The sequence below is a fragment of the Xenopus laevis genome, chromosome 1L, assembly GCF_017654675.1.
Source record: "Xenopus laevis strain J_2021 chromosome 1L, Xenopus_laevis_v10.1, whole genome shotgun sequence".
NCBI lineage: Eukaryota > Metazoa > Chordata > Amphibia > Anura > Pipidae > Xenopus > Xenopus laevis.
Window position 1 is genome coordinate 124,841,852 of NC_054371.1, and position 18,575 is coordinate 124,860,426.

The 18,575-nt window shown below is 38.0% G+C and overlaps 1 protein-coding gene across 1 annotated transcript in view; it reads right to left on the reverse strand.

Moving 5' to 3' along the window:
• Positions 1–11,124, reverse strand: part of cherp.L (calcium homeostasis endoplasmic reticulum protein L homeolog) — a gene marked incomplete at its 5' end in the record, with an annotated part of 32,459 nt that extends 21,335 nt beyond the window's left edge. Inside the window, 9 exon segments of the mRNA NM_001094045.1 lie at positions 1,986–2,164; positions 3,706–3,916; positions 5,265–5,354; positions 5,464–5,575; positions 6,485–6,636; positions 7,605–7,742; positions 7,864–8,069; positions 9,568–9,741; positions 11,016–11,124. Coding sequence (NP_001087514.1) covers positions 1,986–2,164; positions 3,706–3,916; positions 5,265–5,354; positions 5,464–5,575; positions 6,485–6,636; positions 7,605–7,742; positions 7,864–8,069; positions 9,568–9,741; positions 11,016–11,040 — 1,287 coding nt within the window.
• Between the last annotated feature and the right edge of the window lie 7,451 nt (positions 11,125–18,575).

The following is an 18,575-nucleotide window of genomic DNA, read 5'->3' on the forward strand; positions in this document are numbered from 1 at the left end:
GGCCTACCTTCTGCCATCAGAATCGAGCGGTGAGGGGGTAACCAAACCCGTCCGTGCTTTTCCTGCCTTACTCTGCTGCCTTTCGGGGGTAATGTGCGCAAAATGGGCGCTGGAATGCACATGCGTTCCATACGGCGCGCGCGAAAGTGCGCACCAAAATGGCTGCCCGGAGAACACTGTATCTATGTCCCAGCAGCACTCCCGCGCATTCTGACTGACCGGAACGCATGAGGTAATTGCTGTGCGCACCCTACCATCTTGTCCACCCCCACCAAACGGGCACTTTCGGCATGGCTGTCAGGGGCCAGAGCCAGATGAAGGTATAGGCAATTAGAGCAGGCAGTGGTAGGCTAGAAAGCGCCATCAGGGTGAGATGCGAGGGGGGGTAAGGGGGAGGCATTACTGAGCCACGAGGGGCATATTGCAAAATTCCACTTACCCCCTCACACCGGCCAGACCTTCTGTACTAGACGTAGGTCTGGGTGGTCGTTATAGCCCCCAGGCTAGTGATTTGACCCCGGTGAGATTCGCCTCGTAGGGGGGCTAACCATATAAAAGACAGGTAGTCCTGCTTTTGGTTTCACCCCTCCCGGCAGTAGGACGCTTGAACAACTGAATTCAGTGTACAGTGTGTGGGGTTAAGCCTAACCTGGCACACCCCCTTTATTAATTATTCAAGTGTCCTGTCTCCTGGAGGATGGAGCTTAACCACATCGTTCCCTGTGTCCCCCTAAAGACCTGGAGAAATTAGTAATTAATTAACAGTGGAAAGTTGGATTTTGGCTCCCATCCTTGACAACCACACAGCTCAATATTAAATCACACTTTACTCTACTCTATACCATAACATTTGCACTCCCAATATTATAATTATTTGTATAACACTAGAATATAAAATACATATAAAAGACATAACAGTTTACATATATAGGCAAGCTTTTTACCAGAACAGATGCATAGTTGCAAGTGCATATTTATAGGAAACAATAGGGTAAAGGCCCTACCTGTAAGAACTTGCAACATTGGCTAAGTGAGCCTAGCATAACCAGTGTGATTGTAGAGGTTGGCTGAAGGAATTGGTTAAGATAGTAATAAGTGCATAGTGAAGAATGGAAAAACAGTAGTTAGTGTGTGCAAAGAGAATGGGGGTTATAAAGGTGGTGGAGTTGGTGAGGGTTTAGATTGCATGCTTGAAAGTGTGGAAGCTCTTCTAATGTGATGGGGATGGAAGTTCCAGAGGATAGGTGCAACACATGGATGTGGGATGAATAATGTGTAAAAGGTGTAAAGGAGATAGGGAAGTCACGTGCAAACCAAAGGTTATGCGCCTGTGGTGTACTTGGTAATAAGAGAGGTAATGTATTGTGATGCAACATTAAGTGCTTTCTTGAGTGTGTTGAGTGCATTTTGTGTATGACTTGTAGCCAGGGTATAGGGGCTAGCAGAAAAGGCTAGCTCTTGTGGAGAGGGAGGAGAGGGGAGTCTGGCAGCATTGTTTGTGATGGATTGAAATGTGGTCAATTTAGACAGGTGGAGTCCACAGAACAGTGAGTTACTGTAGTCTATAAAGGATATTACAAGGGTATGGGTGAGAATTTTGGCCCTTTTTCTTGTAAGAAGTGTCGAATATGAGAAATGTTCCTGAGACAAAGGCAGCATGATTTATTAAGTATTTGAATGTGGGAAGTGAGTAAAAGAACAGAGTCAAAAGTAACTCAGCAGCAGCATTTTAGTTTCTGGTTATATAAGCACATTATAGAAGAGAGCACATTTCTCAGACAACTAGTCTAAGGCAAGTCAACACAAAGTAATGGGAGAACAGAATGCAAAGTATTAAAACATACAGAACACACTGTATTTCATATGATAATTATTTACTATTAACTCTTAACCTTCAGCTAATATACATTTTTTAACAGCATACAGTTACAGCATTGTAAAATATGAAATAAGTGAATTGAGAAGTAGATTTTTCTTGTCTTTACCTGCTGTTGACCCCATGGTGCAATGGGCTGTGGCTGATCAAACCATGGTGGTTTGTTATGTGGAATCTGCTCGTGTGGTGGTGGCCCTCTGCCTCCCCCAGCAGTCGGATCTGGGACAGGGGCCGGAGGAGGCTCAAATTCTGCTGGGGTGGGGATAGCCATTGCAGGTTTTACTTCCTCTGTACAGTAGGGAAACAGTGTGTGAGAACAATGTGTAACTTTTTGCAACATGTAGGCTTTCGTTTTTTTTTTTTTTTTTTAAAGTGATGACATAAATTGGCATCATGATAATTTTCCCCAATTAACATAACTGAATAATAAGTAATAGTAATATTTATATAGAAACATATTATTGGCAAGTCAATAAGTTCCGCAAACATACCTACCCACCTTGAATCCAATATTCTATCAGCTTGGAGCATGTAGACATTAGGTTGAGAAAACCAACCTTAGATTTCCCAATACTTCAAACACTTTTGAACTGATGAATAATTTTACATTTAAAGTGTGCCCCTAACAGAGATTTAAGGAAAAATATAACACCCCGAACAATGTAGGTCTGTATAAAAATATATTGCATAAAACAGCTCAAATGTTAAACCCTGTTTCATGTAAACAAACCATTTTCATAATAACATACTTTTTTAGCATTATGTGCCAATGGGTAATCATAGAAAATTGTCGTTTTAAAAAAATAAGGGTCACCCCCCTGGGATCGTAGGATTCACGGTGCACACAAACAAACCAAGTAAACCATACATGTTAGGTCACATGAGCCAATTAACAGAGTTCTGTCTTTTGCTTCCACACTTCTTCCTGTTACAGTTAGAGTTGTCTGGTCAGGTGATCTCTGAGGAAACACGCAGACCATCAGGAAATGGTGGTCCAAGGTAAGAGAAGTAAAAGGGAAATATTTACTTAAAGGGGTTGTTCACCTTCAAACAACTAGTTGGTTTCAGATAGATCACCAGAAAGAACGACTTTTTCCAATGACTTTCTATTCTATGTGTGATGGTTTTTCTAATATTGAAGTGTAAATTGTCATTTCTCTCCTTCTGAAGCAGCTCTGGGAGGGGGGGGGGTCGCCGATCCTGTAAACTGTTCTAAATGGATACATTTAGTTGATACATTTCTTAGCTTTGTCCCTGCTGAACAGAATCTCTGGGTTTCATTACAGGCAGCTGTTAGTATTGATACAATAGTTGCTAATACTCCAGAGATGCTGCTGAGAAATGTATCAACTAAATGTTGCAAAATTGTAACAGTTCAGAGTCTGCACCTGAATTACTGAGCTGCCAGACTCAAACACCAGAGACACCAACATTCAACTTTAAACTCAGATTTTGGAAAAAACATAAAAAATAAATAATGGAAAGTAATTGGAAAAAGTCTTTATTTCTGGGGAACAACCTAAAAACAACTGAATTGAAAAAGGTGTTTGGAAGGTGAACAACCCCTTTAAATATATAAACCAGTTTGGTAAGATTCTTTAATATGACACTTCATTTGATATAAATATACAATATCTGTTGCTTTAATATTAATTTGGAGGGTATAGTTTTTGTTTAAACATATGCCGATTTCATTTCATTTACCAAATCTCCTCCCCTAACTATACAAGAACAAGTTTTCACATTTCCAGCTAATCTGAAAGGTATATATCAATAGTAAAAAAAGATTCTGTAACTTAAATAAGCAAAATGAATGAGGTGCACTCAACCTGGTGGCGGGGGCACTGGTACTGGCACTGGGGCTGGTGCAGGAGCTGGCGTTTCTGGGATGGGTTCCATCACTGGGATTTGAATTTGCTGTTGTTGCTGTTTCAAACCAGTCACAAACTCTTCATGTTGCGTTTTCAGTGTCTGTAGTTGCTGTTGGAATGCCACAAGCACAGGCTGCACCATACTGGAATATTCTGTAAGTAGTGCGGCCTACAGAGAGCCCAAGTGAAACAGTTAGAAAGAACAATGTACAGGCCTGAGATATTTCAAATATTAAATGTAAACAATGTGAAACAAGTATGCATATGCAACTTCCAATATATATTTGGTTTCCAATGTTGCTTTACATAAATGTTCATAAATAGTTCAACAGTTTAGGCATCATTTTAATAAAAAAAAAAAAAATTCAGTCACTTATTTGCTGAATAAACACCACTTTCTTTTTTCAATAAGACCTGTGAGTGCATGGCCTTTTTTGGGACAGTTATCTATTCATTTGCACCCAGGCATCTTTACTTTAATAATGAGTTGTGCCTACCATCCAAAAGAAAACGATATGGGCAAAATGAAGCTATTCAGCCAAGAACCTAGGCCTTCAACACCTTTCCACTGAAGAATCATTAACCCCTGCAAGTAGCTGGTCTTGCAAATGCAAAATGATGACAAAATAAAGATGGCTTAACTATGGAGATTTCTTGTATGAACAAAAAATTTGAATCACAAAGAAGAAAGGACAACACACCAATAAACCAAATTAACTACAGTTGGACTTTTGGACAGTGAACAAGCAAGAAGACACCAAACACAGCCGCTGCAGCAAAGGAAGCAACTGAACACATATCTAAAGCTGGCCATAGATGTGCAGATGTATACTTAATACTGAACGAACGATCGTGCAGTGCAACCTACCATAAACCATCCAGATCAAATAAAGTAATAAAAGAACAAATCAGGTGATGTTCTGTCACTGGCAGCAATTGTAGGAAAGTGACAATCACCCACTATCATCAGGCAGACAATACATATGCAGAGATCTGATTGTTAGCCAACAAAAATTTTCTAACCTGTCCAAATCGACTAAACGATCGATCGTCATGGCACAAAAAATGTCAGGACACTCCACACACAATCCAAACAATTGAGGATTTGTACGACTGTATCTTTGCATCTATGGTCAGCTTAAGGTCTGTTCTTTGCAATGTATTTGTGGGATGAGACTTTTTGAAGGAAGATTTTCTTAATTACACCTGATGTTGTATCCTAATGTTTAAGGCATAATACCTATATGTTGTGCTTCAATAACTCATAAGAGAGCACTGAACAGATTGTAACACCTGCTGCATCAGGAATTTTAAAAAATAGAACAAAAATAAGGTCCGAGCTGTAAAATGCTGGTTCAAGCAGCTTAACACTTGAGTTCCGGTGACAAAATATGTACAAAACAGATTTCTAGAGTTCTTGCTACACATTTTTATTACAATTAAAATTGCATTTATTTTTTGGCAAAACTAACCAGAACTTTCAAAAAATGACATTTGCCCAAAAGTTCCAACGTTACCTGGTGCTGTCCTAAGCCCAGGGCTGGGCTCTGTAGCTGCTGAATTGAAGCCTCATCAAAGTAACCATTCTTTTCCCAGAGCTGCAGCAGCTACATAAAAAGGAGAGGTAAGACACAATGAGACAAAATCTAAAATATGGTCTGCAGGTTTCTGAACTATGCAATAAAAAAAAAAAAAAACACCATAGTAAATACTCACTCGTGCAATTTTCTGCTGCTTGTCCTCTTCAACAGCTAGGAAGCTGGTACAGTAGATCGGCACAACTACTTTTTGAAGAGCAGCCAACAGGTCACGTGCTTGCTTGCGCTGGCTGTGAGGAAAAGCAATAGCTAATTGTGCATTGATCGTTACAGAATTTTGCACTTTGGTCTATTTACCCAATTTTATTTTTACACTGAAACAGTTTCTTTAAAGGAGAAGGAAAGGTTAAAACTAAGTAAGCTTTATCTGAAAGGTCTACATGAATACACTAGTAAACCCTCAAAGTAGTGCTGCTCTCTGTCAAAAGAAACACAGCATTTCTTTCATTCTATTGTGTACACATAGGCTTCTTTATCAGACTTCCTGTTTTCAACTTTCCTGTTGTAATCTGAGCTATGAGCTAGCAGGGAGAGACTCAGGCAGGAAGTGTTGTCACAGCAAGCTAATATAGCAGTTGCTATCCTAAACAAACAGAGACAGTGTCTAGAGCCGATTACTTGGGTATGGAAAAGCATTTTAAAGAATAAAAATGGTGTTCTAGCTTGAACTGTTATGGCTAATCTGTTGCCAATAAACTGCCTTGGTAGCTTTCCTTCTCCTTTAAGGTTAGAGGAAACATATTAAGAGTTCCCCTTTCACCAAGGGCTTTATTGTTCCAGCATTTTCCCCACCAATTCCCTAGTCAGGAATGACTTTCATTCTTTTCTGTTAGAATTATAGCACTTTTGGCTGCTTGATCTTTCAAAAACATTTCTGGTTACAGAGTGCCTCCTTTCCTATATAACAATCTATGCTATGCCCAGACAGACAGGAGGTAAAACAGGGGTTAACTTCCACTGATATTCAAAATACCTGTGGCTACCAGAGGTTTTTTTTTTATAGTGACCAATGGGGAGTAAATAGCTCTAGATATTAAGTAGTAAATCTTGGTAAATGGGCTTCTGCAAACAAACATTTAAAACAAACCAATATTTGACCTTCTAAAGGCAGAATAATACATGGGTACCCCACTACCTACCAATGGTGTAAAACATCATTGATTAAATATATGAGGTGAAGTCTCAATTCAAAGTGTGCCCCTTCAGCTGTAATACAGTTGCGTAGGTGTCCTGCCATTAGCTCGCAATGTTGAGAAGATTTTGCATTACTGAACATCCAGTTTTTGCCAGCCTGGAAAGAGAAAATACTAATTAAAGGAATTGTTCAGTATAAAAATAAAAAAAACTGGGTAAAATACACAGGCTGTGCAAAATAAAAAATATTTCTAATATAGTTAGCCAAAAATGTAATATATAAAGGCTGGAGTGACTGGATGTCTAATATAATAGCACTTGGTTTGACTGATTGGTTACTGTCTGATTATCAGTGACTTGAGGGGGGCACATGGGTTATAACTGTTGCTTTTGAATCTGAGCTGAATGCGGAGGATCAATTGCAAACTCACTGAACAGTTATGTCCCATGTGGCCACCCTTCAAGTGGTTGACTAGTTAGAGTGCTGAAAAGCAGGAAGTTGTGTTCTGTTCGACATCCAGTCACTCCAGCATTTATAGTTTACATTTTTGTCTAAATAACTATATTAGATTGTTTTTATTTTGCACAGCCTATTTACCCAGTTTTTATTTTTACCATGAACAGTTTCTTTAAAGCAAAAAACAGTACAAACTAGTTGATGTGGAGTAGTAGTAAAGTTAAAGAAGAAGTTCTAATTACTGGAGGGATATGCTAAACCAAAGGCACCCCAGTGATTATAATCACTTACCTGATATTCTGGGCCAGTGCTCGTTAGCAGAAAACAGCAGTTTTCTTCTATAAGGAGCCATGACCCTGGAATCAAATAAGCTATTAAAAACACTTGGGGGGTGCCGAACATTCAGCACCACCCCTCCACCAGTGAACTTAACTTCTTTAATTACTGGCTTTGTAATTGGACTGACTGGTAGAGACTAACAGCAAGAATACAGCAAGGAAAACTTTAGGAGGGAGTGCAGGCATAATGTGTGTTGTATTTCTACCAAAGTATGATGCACAAATCAATTTACAAAGTGGAAAAGGAAAGTACAAGAAGCTTGGAAAATGGACACACACGTTAGATCAGTTGATAAAGAGCAACAGACTGCCTAAGCAATGTTTACATACAGAAATGGCATCCTTTGTACAGGTGTCAATTATTGGCTGCAGTAAGTTGTCAAATTCAGTCATATCCAGCTGGGTCTCCTCCTGCAGTTTCTGCATCTGTTGCTCTACAGCATGTGCTACAGCAGCAGTTATCTGCTCCTAGAAATGAAGTTAGAGAGTGTTCAGTGACACTAGTGCCTTCATTGTATTTATCATATTTGTTGATTTTGCTGGTCATAGAACATCCAGTTACCAGTTCAGCCAATCAGATTTTCCATACCTGTCTCAGTGAAAGTAGCTGCTGTTCCTGCTGTTGAAAGTTCCACTGACTTTGCTGAATCAGATCCTCAATTGGTGGGGCGCCTTGAGGTGGTTGTACAAGTGTAGGAGGCAGAGGGAGAGTAGGCGGTGGGATTGTGGGAATTTGAGCCTTGGGTTCCAAGTCTTGAGCTTGGTTACAAAGCACTGTGTCAGAGAAACACATGTCTAAGAGACACAAAAAGAAATAACATTATTTAAAGGGATTGTTCACCTTTAAGTTAACTTTTAGTATGACATACAGTGTGGTATTCTGGTTTTCATTTTCTTTAATTATTTGTGGGGTTTTTTTTTTTGGTTTTTTTTATTAAGCAGCTCTACAGTTTGCAATTTCAGCAGTCTGGCTGCTAGGGTCCAAATTTCCCAAGCAACCATGCATTAGTTTGAATAAGAGATTGTAATATGAATAGGAGAGGGTCTGAATAGAAAGATTAGTTATAAAAAGTAGCAATAACAATAAATGTATAGCTTTACACAGCATTTGCTTTTTAGATAGGGTCATTGACCCCCATTTCAAAGCTAAAGAGAGTCAAAAGAAGTCAGCAAATAAAAAACAAATAAATAAAACTATACAAAAAATAAATAATGAAGATTAATTGCAAAGTTTCTTAGAATTGGCCATTCTACTTTCATATTTAAAGGAACAGGAATATCCAAAATTGAAAATGTTTTAATAATATAAAAATATAATGCAGTGTTGCCCTGCTCTGGTAAAACTGCTGTGTTTGCTTCAGAAACAATACTATTGTTTATATAAATAAGCTGCTGTGTAGCAATGGGGCAGCCAGCAGGTTACACAGCAGATAAGCCCCATTGAACATAATGGTGCTGTTATCCACTATTTCCCGTGCCATATAGCCTTTTTTTTCAATGTTCACCATTGCTACACAGCAGCTTGTTTATATAAACAATAGTAGTGTTTCTGAAGCAAACAGTTTTACCAGTGGAGGGCAACTGTTCATGATATTTTCATTACTTTAAAACACTTCAATTTTTTTGGTGTTACTGTTCCTTTAATATCTCACTGTACAATGAAGATAGAGTGCTAATAATAGCTACTTTCCAAAGAAGACCAAGAAAAAGAGGTGGAGAAACACAAAAGCAGTGGAAGGACATACACGGAAGATGCAGTACTGACACTTTATAAATCTGGTGAAAAATGAAAAGCATATACACCAGCTCTGTGCAGCCAGTACTTTAGTCAGTAAAAGTGCTACCAAAGTGTATTTAATCTAGCCAGACACAAGATACAACTCACTGTTCTAAAAGCATAGTGCATCAATAACAGACCATTATAAAAAGTTGCATGATTTGACAAACAAAAATACAAAAGGCTGCAGCCCATATTTGCCAAGTTACCATAGCACAACAACAGCTACTGAGGAAAGTGAAAGTGTTAATTCATACAGCAAGGAAATAGTATCAAAAGATTAAACAACCTATTGTGGTTCATTCAAACCCCATTGCAACACATAAAAAAAACAATATTTTCATTTTTTCATCAGCTACATTATTATTTTGGGACAGGGGCAACAGTACATGATATTTTCATTACTTTAAAACACTTAATTTTTTTGGTGTTACAGTTCCATTAATACGCAGTGAGGGCTAATATATGCGTCTCTGGCAGCCGACATGAATAGCTGTTAAATGATTAGGCACTTACACTGCTGCTGTTCCATTGCAAGTTTACATTTGTAGTAGTTGTAGAACTCTCCTCCAAAGAGAAAGGAGAATTTATGGTTGTCTTTTTGCTTTTCCATGGTCATCTTCTCAAATTCCGGTCCATTTCTAGCCACAAACTGCGCCAATTTGTCAATGACATTTCGGAGCTCCTGGTCTGTTAAGCAGAGAAAATATATCCATTAAATGATCACATTTGTTAAGTGCTCAGGCCAGAGAATTAAAACCAACTATATCGTAGTCAGAATTATCCCATTCATTTCTAGATTCAGATAACTGAAAGTTACTTTATTCCCCCTTAGAAACATACATATGGATTTGCTTTATACTGTAAAGCTTGATGATTCGTCCCCCACCAAAAAAAGGGAGCCTAGACCATAGCTGTATATACTCAGCTTTTAGTGTCAATAAGCTTAATGCTTACATATGCAGCAAGGAACCAGCTTATATAATGGATGCTTAGTGGCACAGAGGTTACTTACTGGTATCTATCAATTATTATGTTACAGTAATTAATACAATGTTAATGTATTTTCACTGTTTCCGAAATTTCAACAACCCCTACAGAGCCCCAGGTTAAACACAGCTCCCACTGCACCAGTCTCAGATCCCTTTAGTACTAGTTCAAATTTGTTAACTTTTATTATTTTATACAATTGCCTATTCATTGCAACTGGTCTTAATTTTCTTTTATCGTTTTTGAATTATTTGCTTTCCTCTTCTACATCTTTCAAATGGGGGTCGCTGGCAGCAGAAATATTATTGCTCTGTAACCTTACCATTTTATTGTTATGGTTACTTTTTATTCCTTAACTTTCTATTCAGTCCCTGACTGAAGGGACTCGCAATTGTTTTGGTTTTTCTCATGAATGTGCACCTATGGACTGGGGTGAACTACGAGTATATCCTCCCTTTCTTATTTATTTTTGCCTTATTGAAACTCCATTTAATGGGGTTGTGCCAACACTGTTTTTTTGGCAGCTGTTTACCCTTGTTTTTGCTAAGGAATACCAGACCCTAGCAACCAGACAGCAGCTTAAATTCCAAGCCAGAGTGCTGCTGAACACAAAACAAAATAATTAATAAAAAAATCACTGAAAATAAAAAATGTAAACCAACTGCAAAGTCTCAAAACATCTATGTCATACTAAAAGTGAATTTAAAGATGAACAATCCATTTACACATTAGCTTGTCTTTTTGAGGCAACTTAAAATACACAATCATGCATCAGACAAACCAAAATACAGCACCTAACATCCAATGAAAAATGAGACATTACTGAATAAATAAGCGATCCAGGGGAAAGGAAGGAATGAGTAGGAATACAGGAAGGATACATCCAAGGATGAAGCCTGTAATGAACCTGGAGGAGCTCGGCTTTATCTATTGTTCCCTACGTGAAACAGACAATTATAGTGGATTCGTGTTACCTTCCGGAGGCAGAGGCACCTCCATGTTTAGTACCGCTGCTTGAATCAAACCCGGGCGCCTTCTCCCTAGATACCGCCACACACAGCAGTAACGGAAGTGTCGTAAAACACCATGAAAATACCGCAAAAGTCACTACCGGGGCAGCGGGGAAGGGTATGCTGCGTGCACTGTGAATGGCGCACACTGACTCCATCTACTGCGACGTCACCGGAAAAGGCCAAGCGGCCATTTTGGTAGTTCTAGAAGCTCGTAAGGCTGTATTGTGAATGTGATATCGGTATCAGTAACCATTGGCAACTGTAATCTTGCAGCCTGGGACAGGAGGAATAATTGTTCCCTATCCCTATCATTTGGGTGGCCTCCAAACACCGGGCCAGTGGAACAGTTCCTCAGTTTCTATGGGCATCTAATGATTCACATCCAGTATTTTGTAGTGTGGAAATTCGGGAAGATGTATATGTAAATAGATTCGTTTACATAAAGTGTATGAATAAAGTTGTTTTGTGTGACCGTTCTCTCTTTTGCTCATTCACAGCCTGGCATATGTGTATGTGGCTATGTTACTTATAGCATATCTCCCAACATTTTGGAAGTAAAAAGGACAATTTTTTTTTCCGCACGTAGCGCAGCAATTTTTTGACCACACCCCTTTCTGTGGCCACAACCCCTAATTACCATGTTTGTTTTACAAAATTTGGCAGGTTATGAAAGTTTGAAAATATTTCTCCTTATCTAAACTGTGTTTTTGTGTCTCAAAATTTTACAAAGTATCTTATTTGCACCTATTAGCTGTTCTGGGCTCTCTGCTAAAAGCCAATTAAGTTAGAAAGTTTGTTTCTTTTTCTGGCTGTTCAGTGCAGAGAAAAGAGGGACTTTCCAGTACAAATGAGGGACTGCGGGTTGAGCTGTCAAAAGAGGGACTGTCCCTCCGAAAAAGGGACAGTTGGGAGGTATTCTTATAGGCTGGATGCCCCTGAAAGGTTGGCAAGTTCAACCTTAAAGCTCCCCATAGACGCAATGATTCTTCTTGCAGAACGACCGATTTTAGGGAAGTCCGACCAATCCTTCGAAATTATCGTGCGGTTAGTGGGATTCGAACGATCATACATCTTATGATTTTTCGGCCGACATCTGTCCGGCAATTGATCGGCCAGGTCAAAAAATCTTTGTCGGTCCCAGTGCAATCTATCTGTTTGCAGGGCCAAGCAGGCAGCTCCCCTTTGTTTTCCTGGCAAATTGGTCTTTTTAGTTGATGGACAATTCGTACGATCGTTCTGAGAAAATCGTGGTCTCACAATGACGATCGGATCTTTTAAAAATCTCAACATCTATGGCCATCTTAAATCTATATATAATCTGCCTTAATGCTAATTGATTCAGAGGAAGGAAAAAAAAAAACATAGAAGCCAATCCAATTTGCCTCAGAGGGGGAAAAAATCCTTACTAACTCCTAAAAAGCAATCCAACCTCTTCTTAAAGCTATCTAACGTATCAGCCTGTACTACTGATTCAGGGAGAGAATTCCACATCTTCACAGCTCTCACTGTAAAAAAAACCCTTCAGAATATTTAGGTGTAACCTCCTTTTTTCTCTCATCGGAATGGTTGGCCTCTTGTCAGCTGGAAGGACCTACAATAAATACTACACTGTATATTTTTCTTGTTTTTTTCCACATTCTCCACTTTTTGAGTTTCCAGCAACACACTTTTGGAATCTGTCTTGATTGTAACCACAAATTTCGCACATGCATTCCATATTAACTTCTTTACCTCTATATTAAGCCACATAGGGTGTTTCTTGGTGCTTCTACATTTACTTCTTAAGGGAATAAATTGAGAACAGTAATGATTTAATATAATTTTAAATGACAACCATTTCTGTTCTGTTTTTAGCAGAAAACATACTGCCCAATCTATGCTCTGCAGGGCAGCCCTCAAGGCACTAAAATTAGCTTTTCTGAAATTCATGGTTTTTGTTGTCCCAGTGTATTTTTTGCTGCTAAACACTTAATTCGCATGCAACACTTGCTTAGCGGTCCCCACACTCTCTGTGCAGTCACCAGCTTATTGAGGTATGCAACCATAGCCAAAAATATTAGTAACTGTAAAATACATTTTGGGCATAAAGCAACCTTTCACACACAAAAATATTCTAATCACAGGGTAACTTAACTGCGAGGAATGTTTATTTTCAAAAAAATAAAAGTTAAAATCTTTATTCACATTTTAATGCATTTTTTGATAATTAACCAAACTGATCTTCTGTATAATAATGTTGACCTGTCTGATAATTTAGATTAAAAAGTCCTTTGGTTATATAATTTGGCCACAAATAACAGATACAGGAAACAAAAGGAAAATCAACTGTTGGATTTACAGGGGGTAGGTCACAGCCATTACCAGCACAGCTTGAACATCTATAAGCAACCATGAGACATCTAATGACTTATAATTTGGCCATATTAGGATATGAAGCCTGCCACCACGTCAAGATAGACTCTGCGAGCAGGTCCCTATTCTATTTAAATAATTAAATGTAAAATTGTAGAATCATCTTTTCATGAGCAAAGATTATTTTATTCATCCTGTCCATGTTCTACTCTTATCTACTGCCTAATTATTCTATCCTTGTTTAAAATGTAATTTATATTCTATTAATTTATCTCCTACTGTATTATTTATTCCTTCTTCCATTATGTTCTACCACCTTATTTTTTCTATTTACATGTTTTAATAAAATCCCTATTTTATTATAAAAGCATCTTCAGTTTCTACCATCTTATTTTATGAGTTTATTATATCCTATTGTTGAAAATCTAATTTATATTTTTCCTCTGTATAATTTATTCTACTCATTTTCTACTAAATTATATAAGTTTTTCTTCTAAAATTGTATTCTATTATCTAATATTTCACTGTCCCCATATCACCCCAGAATGCAACTTACATTATACTGTCCATGCTCAGGGGACCTTCAATATCAAGAAGGTTTCCAGGCTGCATAATCCATATCCAGAAAATTTCACTTTTTAGAGACAACCCTTTCACCTGCACCCAGGTACTGCTTTACATGGTGTGGGGGGGGGGGGTGTGTGTATTGATTTTAGAATACTGAAAACATGCTACTCATTCGTCATAGATTACAATAGATTATAATTGTGTACACCACAACTACTAAATTGATACTCTTGTAATCTTTAACATGGGCATTTGCCCACCATACCAGTTTTTTCATCCTAAGGCTAGGGCCAGACTGTCAGATCTTGGTCTGTGTTTCTCTACATGCCGAGAATCCATTGCCCCACTACTCTTGCTCCCGGAAGCATTGCTTCTGCTTGGGCGCAGGCAGATTTCGGCGCTGAAACGTTACATGTAGCATTTCTCAACGATATCCCCCTGCAGTTAGAAAGACAAAGGGAACAGCAGGGCAGCTGATTCTCCATCTCTGCTTTTGTAAGGATTGTCTGGCCCTAGCCTAAGGACTTTTCCATGGAGTTTTGTTCTGTGATCCTCTGTGGGAGTGCATGACTTGCTATAGCCCATTCTTATTATCTTTTGTGCCTGTACTAATGGGACCACTATGAAGTAAAGAAAACACACAAGCATCTAGCGTGTTTAGCTCTTCAACTTGGTCCCATCAATACAGGTCCAATAAGAATTTATTTCATTATACACAGATATGTTTTTCACATGTGGAAAACAGCAAATCAGCATGATATTATGCATACAACAGAGTTTCCTTGTTCAGAGTAATCAATGTTTTTGTGCAGAATTCACAGCAGGCATTAAATAAAGCAACTTATTTTATTATTCTGATTCTTTCTGGACACAGCCCAAACACAAGCAATTTAAAAGACACATTTCACAGTTTTCTTACACCTACCCCCCCTTTGTGGGAGAAAAAAAAAAAAGTCCTTTATACAGTACACAGAAGAATCTGCTTGCAAAAACCCTAAAATATTCTCCAAACAGCTACATTTTCTTTTGTGACATGATTAAGGCCCATATATACATACACATTGTACAGTGAATATTTATATACACTCTTATAATAAACAAAACCATTCCACATATAAAGCCAGTGTCTTATCAAACCAAGGGATTCAGGAGAGGAAAAAAAAAAAAGATGTAGAGGAAAGGTAGCAAGCATGTGTACTAGAATATTATCCCTTATTTATGATGTGCCATCATATTACTCAGCTCTGTACAGAGGATGTTTAGATGTTCACACCAGTCCCTGCGCCAGTGGAGCTAACAATCTTATCTCACCGACACATACATACATACATATATACCCAAGAGGCAACGGAACCTACATTTTGCTTTATGGCTGGGGGAGGAAACCAGAGCACTCAGAAAAACCCCCACAAACACCAGGAGAACATTCAAACATCACATATTCTTTACTCCTATGAGTACTTTGACCGCACCATACTTTTCTGTATATAGCCTATTATTGTGAAAGGGAAACATTTTGAGGCAAAATTGGGACTGATATATCACATTTTTAATGTGCAAACAGATTAAAATGTAAAGAGAATACCTTTGACTCCAAGCACTTCTAGAATTAATTAATTTGTATAATGAAAAGATGACTGTTTTCTATTATAAAAGCTATATTAACATCACAAGATTTGGAAATATATATATATATATCTCTCGATTACCGTTGATTGCAATCAATTACATGCAATCAAGTGCAGTCCCCATCTTGTTGAATTTTCTAAATATGTGAAATTGTTCAAAAGATCCGATATCCTGGTTTATATTGTGATAGCACATCAACCTCTGTGTTGTTCCCAGCATTCTCAAACAGCTGGGCATGAGGAAAGTTCCAATAGACATCTAGGGCACTTCCAACTCAAAGACACCCTACAGAAGAAGTATTTAACAATGTTTTTTAAAGGTAACATTAAATTATTTTATTTCGTTCACTAAAAGGTTATTTGCATTGCACCTAGACTGAAAGAAAAAAAAAAAAAAAGACGGGATTTGGAGACAATTTTTAGACTAAAGATATAATTGAAGCCCAAGTTTTGCACCTACGCCATCACTAAAACAGTTTCTCTCTTGCTTTTTATATTTTGTGTTTTAGACATTTTTCCTATTATACAGCTAAAACAATTGAAAACATAAAAACATTAAAATATTACATTTAAGTAGACAAAATATGACAAATTACCCCAAATGAGTCCCATACTTCTATTGGTATTATTTATTGCACAGTCCTCTGTTTATTCCTCCATCTCCAACAATGGTTTGTAGATATGAATATATGCCACTAAATAGCTTACTGGAAGAAACCACTGATTAAATGTCCACTTCTCAACTTCGAAAGAGAGAAAAATAAAAACTTCATTTCTACCTATTTCAGAGGTAATTCAAGTTTACTTTGACCTATTTCATTGACGTGAAAGACACAGATCTTTATTCAAGTATGCTAGCAGCAAAGTGCTAGTGTTTACAACAATTTGACCTCATTCAAGATGTTCATCTTTGTCCTGCCATATACTAAAAGAAAGTTTTTAAATAAATTATAAAGAATCCCCAGAAAACTTCATACAAAATAGGTTAATTTGTTGCTGTAACAAGTGCGAGAAAACAATCTTCTGCTAAGAATTTTAACATATACAGTTGAGGTTTTTAAGGGGAAGAAATAAAGAAGAGCACATCTCTACAGTATGTGGATTTCTAGCTGGTGGGTTGAGAAGAGGGAGCAATGTGGGAAGCCCAGAAACATAACGGAAGTTGAAAAAACTCACACATAAGCCACTGGTGCCAGGGAGTTTGACATCCCTTAATAGAATACTAACATTTCCTAGCAATTGGACCTGAAAGTTTATTAGGGCTGAAGGCAACCCATCCTAGCTCTAGGTGTCATTAACTAAACCGCTCAGCATCCTCAGCTAAATGATGGTAGATGTGAGCTGCATTTAATGCAGCTGAGCACCACAAATTTAAAGTTTACATTTACACATCTGGATAAATGTGAAATAATGGTTTACTGTAACAACTGTGCATCATACCCTGAATCCGATTAGCATACACTACAAAATCTTGACTGAAAAATATCAATAACATTTATTTAAATTTGCTAAAAGCATAAATCATTAAGGCAAAACAAATGGTGGTCACTGATGTATGGCTTGAAAGGTAGCGAGAATAATGTTGTCCCTTTTGTGGGTCACTACCAATCCCATAGTTATGTAATTAGTTGGACAAACAAGTCGATACAAGTCTCATGCACCACAGAGAATGAACAGATGAGTATATAAACCATTCTCCCAACAAATATGCTATGCAACAGGGCAGTGCCTACCCAAATGAAAAGATTGGCTGATTTTCTACCACCTTCCATCCACAGCTCCTTTCCTATAATTCAAAAGAATTTGCAGAAAAAGAGAGCATTCTCTGTAGGATTAGGCAACAGGGACAGCCTCCAGTCTGTCACCACTTTAGAAAAACAACCTGTCTATTACATTTGGGCCATTCTAATAGACCATTGTCTATGGACTGTTACTACAGAACATTTACATACAAGTCATTAGGGTTGAGAAGCCTCATACAGATTTAAATAAACAAAAGGAAACCTGGGAATGAATTCCAAACAAGCTCCAAAAAAATCCCATTTACAAAAGGCGAAACCGGTCTGTAGTTGGGAATCTGATCAGCTATTATCCTGGCTTCTGCTTTAAAACCCAGTGGGTGAGCTTTAGCCTATAGGATAAACCAATGTAAATGTGATTTTCTTGGAGCTTGTTTGAAATTCATTCCCAGGATTCTAAATGTTACAGAACATTTAGAAAGCCACCAGCCATAACAGAGAAAAAAACAGCCATACATTGATCATGTTTCTCAAGCGATCACGTGGCTTAAAGGACCAACGAAACGTGGTCATCAAATTGGCCAAACCATGCCCAATCTGATTGTTTAACCAAACTGGATAATCATGTGGTAGGCACTACTTTATCATTACATAATTATATTCATTGCTGTAAATATTACCCATAGCAAAGAATTGTGAGATAAAAGAGACGCAGGCATGAAGTAAAACAAAACCGAACACAACTTTTATGCAAAAGCTAATTGCAGCCACAGATGGATGACTACTGTTGAGCTTTTATGTTGTAGAAACGACATCTCATGAATTAGAGTGTATAAAGCTTGCGGTCACACACAGTATCCATTCACACACAGTATCCATTTGCCTTTAAAAGCTGCAGGGATTCTCCAGTGGCAAAACTTCACTAGGGAAAATCTAAGGTGCCAAAATCAATTTCTGGGCATACGCCAGCACGTCATATTGGCTAGAGGACAAAAGAGATTTGCAAAACTGCCTTTCACACCCAGCCTCCTGAAAAAACAGTGTTAAGAAAAAGAACGACTCCTCTCCATCTGGAAGACCAAGGCACCCTATTCTAGTACACAATACAGCAGATGTATATCACTCACAGTTATATTACATCATAAATATAGTTCTGTGCAAACTGTGCAACCATAAGCAATCTGTGTTATGGCTAGTGTATTTTTTTATCAAATCAATATGACGCAAGGCTACTG